The sequence below is a fragment of the Hylaeus anthracinus genome, unplaced genomic scaffold, assembly GCF_026225885.1.
Source record: "Hylaeus anthracinus isolate JK02 unplaced genomic scaffold, UHH_iyHylAnth1.0_haploid 0, whole genome shotgun sequence".
Lineage (NCBI taxonomy): Eukaryota > Metazoa > Arthropoda > Insecta > Hymenoptera > Colletidae > Hylaeus > Hylaeus anthracinus.
Window position 1 is genome coordinate 26,141,136 of NW_026533254.1, and position 7,678 is coordinate 26,148,813.

At 39.2% G+C, this 7,678-nt stretch overlaps 1 protein-coding gene across 4 annotated transcripts in view; it reads right to left on the reverse strand.

Annotated features, from left to right (window-relative positions):
* The window catches only part of LOC128892533 (DENN domain-containing protein 5B), a 30,038-nt gene continuing 22,360 nt past the window's right edge, over positions 1 to 7,678 (reverse strand). Inside the window, exons 3-21 of one of the 4 annotated variants that reach the window (XM_054153034.1) lie at positions 7,021 to 7,241; positions 6,688 to 6,882; positions 6,138 to 6,609; positions 5,865 to 6,001; positions 5,607 to 5,791; positions 5,338 to 5,513; positions 5,046 to 5,257; positions 4,754 to 4,960; positions 4,269 to 4,443; positions 3,921 to 4,185; positions 3,783 to 3,818; positions 3,388 to 3,495; positions 2,736 to 2,997; positions 2,375 to 2,642; positions 1,988 to 2,300; positions 1,747 to 1,923; positions 1,465 to 1,675; positions 1,181 to 1,398; positions 1 to 1,094 (exon numbers count right to left, since the gene is read on the reverse strand). In XM_054153034.1, the coding sequence (XP_054009009.1) occupies positions 1,209 to 1,398; positions 1,465 to 1,675; positions 1,747 to 1,923; positions 1,988 to 2,300; positions 2,375 to 2,642; positions 2,736 to 2,997; positions 3,388 to 3,495; positions 3,783 to 3,818; positions 3,921 to 4,185; positions 4,269 to 4,443; positions 4,754 to 4,960; positions 5,046 to 5,257; positions 5,338 to 5,513; positions 5,607 to 5,791; positions 5,865 to 6,001; positions 6,138 to 6,609; positions 6,688 to 6,882; positions 7,021 to 7,241 (3,810 nt within the window). In that variant the 3' untranslated portion in view covers positions 1 to 1,094; positions 1,181 to 1,208. The remainder of the gene's footprint in view (positions 1,095 to 1,180; positions 1,399 to 1,464; positions 1,676 to 1,746; positions 1,924 to 1,987; positions 2,301 to 2,374; positions 2,643 to 2,735; positions 2,998 to 3,387; positions 3,496 to 3,782; positions 3,819 to 3,920; positions 4,186 to 4,268; positions 4,444 to 4,753; positions 4,961 to 5,045; positions 5,258 to 5,337; positions 5,514 to 5,606; positions 5,792 to 5,864; positions 6,002 to 6,137; positions 6,610 to 6,687; positions 6,883 to 7,020; positions 7,242 to 7,678) is intronic. The other 3 variants (XM_054153043.1, XM_054153054.1, XM_054153063.1) reach the window with 3 other exon arrangements.

A 7,678-nucleotide genomic window follows, 5' to 3' on the forward strand; every position in this document is an offset into this window, starting at 1 on the left:
TTGTACTCTGATAGCTATGTCTTATTACCGTCAAGTACATTAAAACTGTCGAAAGACAATTGGTACCAATGTTACATACATTGCAGATTAGGAGCGAACTGCCAGACTTCGAGAGATTTTGTAAATGATTAAGTTATTTGGTCCATTTGACTCCAATGCTATAACAGATTGATTGGACTTCAAATTTCGATGAAAAAAAATATAACAAGACACAGATACGGGAATTGGTTACAGTTTGCTTCTTGAAAGTTAACAATTAACGTTAAAGACTCGTCAACTAGTGAAAATAAAAAAGAGATTCCGTAATATAATATACAATTTTTGTAAAAAGGAGTATTACTCGACGCTGCAAATCGTCGAGAGATCGACCTTAGAAATCAGGAAAGATTACAAGTTAGCTTTGATCGTTAAAATTTCATTACTTAAATATATCATGACCCATGGAAATGCTTAAAGATTCGACAGTAATGCTATGTAAATCTTTCCCATCCTAATTTTATGGGCGAGATCTTATTCTCTGTTCTTTATCGTTTGATAAAAATGATAATAGAACATACAAAAACCATACATGTTCTGTATAACTTCTCAGTTATCGCGATATACACGTTGTTGTATGATTTTCGAATGTCCTGCGTACGACAAAGACCGTAAAAAAAAAAAAAAAAAAAAAAAAAAAAAAACTAAACCCTTAGTAATGATAATATTAATATAACACTAATAGTAAGAACTAATAGGATCACATCTTTGGTACACGATTCGTCAGTTTCAACAAACATTGTTTGCTTTCTACTAATATCTATGGCAAGATGGGCCAAATTAGATCTATCTTTGTATCGGGACTCTTGTCATCATCGTTAATATCATAAGCGTCTGAAACTGGGCAAGATCTATGTTTTCATCATCACTCATGTATCAACTTTTCGTCGAATAATTTTTCACCTAAAAACGACTATTTTACAGTTCCCTAACAGTCTTCATTTGCATTATTAAATTCCTCTGAATTTCTTAATAATAGGTTTTAGAAAGTTCTTCATTCCTCCGATATAACACTTGTCCTCTTTCGCTTCGCAATATTTAACCTTTGGTAAATCATGCTGCATCAAAGAGACACGATATAAGATAATACGAAAAGACAGGGAATTTTAAAGGAACACGATCAATTTCTTAAAACATATCTTACCTAATTAAGCGGAATGTCATTCGATAAATTAACATATACTGGAAATTCCGTGAGTCAAACTCTTCTCAAGGACGATGTGAAACTCACACAATGGTTCAAGAATGTGAACTAGAAAATTTAATAACGTGGTATTTCTCAGAAATGAGGTTTCCTCGTACATGTCTGTGGTGGAGCGTGCTTCGCTCATTGGTCGCAGCATCGAATGAAGAAGCTGCTCCCTGAAACATAACCTAATTAATTATACGAACGAAATTATACAACTAATAAACGTGTAAGCAAATTACCTCGCTGCCAAGCAAATGAACAACTGAAACTTCCCATCTTTGCCAAGTGTTTGGCTGAACATATTAATTTGATCGATAAGATGACAGTAACATCTCAAGGTAGTAAACCTTTGATTACTCTCAACGTGGGCTCGTCTGCCTCTATTCAACCTCTGTGAATATTCGTCCATTTCCTCCAACAAGGAAATTTCAAAATTTTCCTTTATGCGCACTGAAAATAAGTTTGAGAGTAACGAATGATACTGTGCTCGCATCAACATAGGCTATCCTTGAGTAACTTACGGAGGTAATCCCAAACATAAAAGTTTCTCCCAAATATCCTCTGATTTTTGAACCCGAATAAAAATATTTGTTCCAAGGATGGTACAAGGCCACCTTCTCCGCAAAGCAAAGCTGTCAGAGAGCCATCTTGGCATTCTCTTCGATAGTGGAATTTTACAATTGCGTTTACGGCTTCTCCTGCAAAGAAAAAAAGAGCGTAGAATAATACGAATTTAGAATGAACTTTTTCACTCGTATTTACCTAACATGTGTTGCAGCTCAACTTGAGACAATATCGGGCGCCTAGGTATGCTGGGCGATCTACATCTTGGCGGAGTCGAACACGACTCGACCAATTCCTCATTGTCGATACTGCGGGGCACTAAAGCACCCACTAATAATCTCTCGGTAGAGCCATCGTCGATACCTCTGCCAAGCCATCTACCACAAGGGAATTTAAACGTATGCCCCGTAACCTCATTTCTCACCACTACGTGTTCCACCATCCATTTAGGAGAAAGACCTGTATTGTCGTGTCCTATTCGTAACGTAGAGAGTACACCCAAATTCTTATGCTAAAATTAGAATTACGATTAAGGATTGTGTTTATATCATTTAAAATAAAAATTTAATGAGAATATAAACTTACGTGAAATACGAATTCCAGCGCTCCTTTAGGAATGGGAACCGGATTCGTTTCGCACAGAGTACCTGAGATAGCGATCCAGCTATTCGCGGAAGTAGTAGCTGCGCTTGCTTTTCGACTAGGAAATATAACAACCCTATATGGCAACTTTGTGGTTGGATAGTTGTTAGTGAAACAAAAATAATCGACGGCATTCAACGTTAAGAGATGGTACAAGAATTGTTCCTTTTCCTCTTCGCAGCGAAGGAACGCTGAGCGTTTGTACTGACTCCTGAGAAATTACACGATACAATGTCGAGTCAAAGCATGGTGATAACTTTCATTAGTTCTAACAGTAATAATTAGAGATTAAGTTTATCTGTACCTTAACAATGTGGTGTCCGATAGAAGCGTTTTCAAATGACGAGAAAGGAGTTTTTTCTCCAATGCCAATCGAACCCAGGCTCTGGCGTATCCAATGTGAGTCTTAATATCAGTCATCGCTTGCACATTTCTTATGTCAAAGAGCAAAGAATCGGGTAGAGGCCTCAGATGTTCTGGACCAATCTTTCTATCCCCGGGAGATTTATGTTTATCCGTCCCTCGTGTAGGCGAAACATCAGTCTCCAATGCCAGGTTTGATAAATCTGTCATGGTTTAAAGATGATACAAATTAAATTACATGGAAAAGCTGAAAAATGTCCAAAATAATTATTTGTTTTTACACTGTCACTAAAATGTTTCTAAAGATCCATGCAAACAAGTCATGCTTCGATCAAAACAGCCTGGATGCAATTTCCATAGACAAATTAACTCAGTCTTTCGCGTAACTCGTAACAACAATATCAAGAGAAAATAATATTCTGAAATATCTATCTACGTTAGTTATAATTTCAATAAATTAATAAATATGTTCCGCAACATTTGTCGAAACATCAACACCAATGACACGAACATGCAGTTTACTGAGAACCATAAAAATAAAATGCAATGTCATTATCGAAAGTCTCCTGTGGCAAGCCAACGCTACGGCTTACCATTCAAATTCTCCTTGATATAAGAAGCAATTTCAAAAATATTTCTGCCCTTTAAGGATGAAATTAAGCGGTCCGGTAATCCAAAAAACTTATTTGGCGATTTCTTGGCTATTTATAACAGGAAAATAAAACACAAATAAAAATTAACCAAAACGAAAATGTAAATCATATTTAAAAAAGCAAAATATTAAAAAATGTTTGGTTATACCGAAAAGTAGCAACCAAATGTGCTCACTAATATACTTTGTGCAATCTTAGCGGAGAACACATAGACAGTGATAAATAATTGTTTATCGATAATGGGTCACTTACAACTAATACAGTGCAGAGTATCTACGTATGAGAAACTAATCTCTACTTTTAACACTTTATCTTAAATAAAATAAGGCACGTACAATCGAGTCGTTTCCGCAGCACGCACCACGCTAGCGCTGAATTTCCAAATGTGATAAAATTTATTAAGTATCGTGATCACGAGGATGAAGCACAATTATATAACAGATATCGTGAGGCAATGATAAATCATAACTTACCAGGAGAGAGAAAGTTCGGATCTATGGATTTAGTTGATTCGTTACACTCTTCTAGTTCTTGGTACATAGTAAGGTGCGACCAAAGGGCGCTTTTCCCTTGTTTGTTTTGCAATCCGTGGCTCCAAACCCGTTCTAGGAGATCGCAAAGACTGGCAACTAGAGTATTCTCTTCGACATCGGACAACGACTCGCCACCGTGACCCAATGCTACGGCTTCGGAGCCCATTTTCTCGACCAACATCCTTTTTGTCTTTGATTTACAGTCCTTGATGAAAGAAAAGATCCATTTAGCATTTAACCTGGTTATTTCAACGAGCATTTAATTCTTTTATTTTCCAAGGAAAGTACCTTGAGCAATTTTTCAACAAAAGTCCAATTGGCTTGCGCTATCAACGCTGGACTCATGTCCGCTGAGAGCTTGGTTTGTGGCCTGGGTGACTGCGTTTCTTGAGGCGCGGGGGGTTTTCCATTCGACTCCATGGACTTCATTTTGTACTTCCACTGGGTTTGTCCTCTCCGACTGCTGTTGTAAGCAATCGAACAATTACAATTGTACTCCGCTGTCGTTAAATTTAGACGAGGGACAAACAATTATAAATTAAAAGTATTTTCCAAGTCGTTCGAAGATATTCGATTACGTGAAATTCTAAATGATAATTAAATTTAATTAACGGGACACTGAGACAGTCACACAAAATACACATGCACGTTATACGACTTCAGAGAAGTAGTCCTTACCGAAGTATGCTATACGTGAAGCAGGAAATAAGATAGTAAATGTTAGTATGCATCGATGTAATAGGTGAAGAAATATATTTGCGCGTAATGTGTACCTCTGAGCCGGCTCCTTATTTAACGCAACAGTGTCTAACAATGGAAAACTTCGAAAATACGCCGCCCTATGAGGAAGAATCTCATTGGGTGGGTTCGTTTCGAAATCCACATTCATCAGTCTCTGTTCCAACACTTTTTGCGACTCCTCTATATTTGTACATGGTTCGTAACGAGTCGATCGTACGATGGCCTCGCCAACTTTTTTTCTGTAAGGGGAACAATGAATCTTTCCACAGTAAATATATTAAACGTTAATTTGTTTAAAAAGATATTTAATTTCGTCAGACTCACCTCAAGTGAGAAATTCTCTGATCGAAAACCCGTATATTAAAATCCAGCTCGCTCCACGTAGACATGACTTTATTGTCGACAAGAGAAGCAAACATTTGCGTCTCCAGGAATCTCGATAGAAACGGTAAATGCTGCGTGGGTTGATCGGATAAAAATGTCGCCTTATCAAAAACGTGCATACTATCTCTATTATTCAACCACTCATCTTTATCCTATAACGTACAGTTAACTTCCATTTTACAGTTGTAATTTAATTTACAGCAATGAATCATGCATGAGTCTCGTATCGCACCTGACTTGGCTGAATAACGAAGTGTTCGTAACTAGAAAAGATCTGTACAAAACGGTTCAAAAAAATCTCCCTAATCGCATTATTAAACATAAGCGTTTCCTGATACTCTTCCTGCGGTGTGAGTATTCTTTCCTTTACGTTATCGTCTATCGAATCAAGATCGTCTACGTTCACGCCTGTAACAAATACGTGCAACGAAAAGAATCTTATATTAAGGGCGAGTATCTTTGAAATTATTTTTGAAATTATTTTTGTAATTGAACGCTTACCCGTTCTTTTAACAATATCTACTATCCTTTGTAAAGTGTCCGATTGAGGCGGTTCCGGCCGATCCCAATCCAGGACATCGTGCAACGAGTGTTTTCTGCGAGGAAGATGAAAACCAGAACCAGGAAGCGTCAAACTACTTGTCATGATGTCGCCATTGTAATGATTTATGACCATGTTGTCAGTCCTATAAAATATTTCGCCGTTAAACGTCGCGTTAAATAAATGCGCGGCAAAGAAGAACGACTTTTTTCACTTACTTTCCCGAGTATGGTACTTTGTACTTGTTTAAGAGAGCTCTAATCTCATTAATGAATTGCGGCCTATGAGGAAACACGGGTAATTCTTCTGGAAATTGGCTATTTTGTTTATCTATATCTACATAACAAAGATTTGCCTGCAATCGAGAAACAAAACATAAAACAGTGTCGAACTAAAACGAGTTTAACATGCGTGTTCTAAACTCTTCTCGTTCAATTTACGTCGAGGAGGAAATTCTAAGATCATCGATTATTAAAGACTGGATCGCTTACTTCGCTAGCAATTTTCAGGACGCCGCCCTCGCTCTGAGCATGTAAACCCATTATGAACGGCACAGGCGCGTCTAAGAAGTGATGCAGGCTGGCAGGCAATATCGGCACGTACACGTGCTGCCAGGAAAATGGGAAGAGAAGCGCCGTTATGCACTCGGATACCACCATCAGCTTGTGAAAATCCGAGCTTCTTAGCAGCACTTGGTTCTCCAATAACACACAGGTAAACAGTTGAATCACGCACTCCGCGCCGAGCCACGTGAACATGTCTTTCAGAGGATAATCGAGCATCGGTAGTTCCTGCAACGGTGTCGGCTGATATATAACTAATTCCAACGGTGACTTTGCTGGCTCGTCGCTGGGAACGAAGAACTTCAACGACTTCCCAGGCAATGGTACCGGCACGTTATAGAGAATATTGTACACGTAGGACTCTAAGCTAAGACCGGGTCCTGGGTGTCTAGGAACACATCTGGAAAAGGAATTTACGAGATTTTTTAGTCTCCAAAAAGAGTGTCGGTGTTAGAGGAGGATGTGGAGGCTTACTTACTTGTAGAGATTAGTGAGGAACGTTTTCGCGGCGTGAAGGTAGGACTGCTGACATAGCAAGGATATCGATTTAGTCACTAGCAACTTGTCTTTGGTAGAATCATAGTAGCCCAACGCGGCGCTTTGAGAATGCGCTGATAGCTTGAAATGCCGTGGCAGCGATCGCGTGTTATGTCCATCCTGGCCTTTCCTTACCCTGCAAAATACATTTCTCTCTCTTAGACGTCATACTAAATAAAAACTGTCTATCGTCGAGACTCATGTCGTCGAGTGTAGGTCGTATTAACTGTATCATTCAAGTACCCAGCTATTAAACGACTCATAGGAGACTCACGTTGGCGGTGTACCGTTTTGGCCGCTGCTCAGCTCCGTGATATGCATCGCCTGCAGTGTTTGCATAGCCGCGCATATCTTGCGATTCCTGCATTCCTCGTAGAAGACAAGACTGAACCCGTACGTTCTGTGCCCGTCCTCCTTGGTGAGCACGAACGAGTGAAACGTGGGCTCCACCGAGTGTTTCTGGGTCCGGAATCTCAGCCCGCTCGGCAGGCAAAGCTGAAACATTAAATATCTAATGAGTGACGTTGCACAAACGCCTTTTCATTCCCACCCTCGTCTTTTTCATCCGCAACTAGGACGCTGGCGTACACGGGCGACGGTATACCGTTGATCGCGAGGCGGTTACTCTCCACGTCCTGTTCTTTACCGGTTGTCGGAACTCTCGGGTAAAACACGCCAAGACCCAGTTCCATTGTAACCGCGAAACAAACTTAGAGGTGCTTTGCGACAACGCGGTGTAAAACAGAGTTCATCGAGCTGAACTAAAGCTACGTTTTAACACTTTATTTACCCGGAGCCTATTTATAGTCTTTTAAATTCCAGTATTTAGCTTTTTGAATTTATTTATTGTATTGGTTTTTGTCTACTTACAATGTTCAGTTTTGGAAACAGGCTTGGCTTTCAATGTACTATTAACAGTATGGAGGAATTAT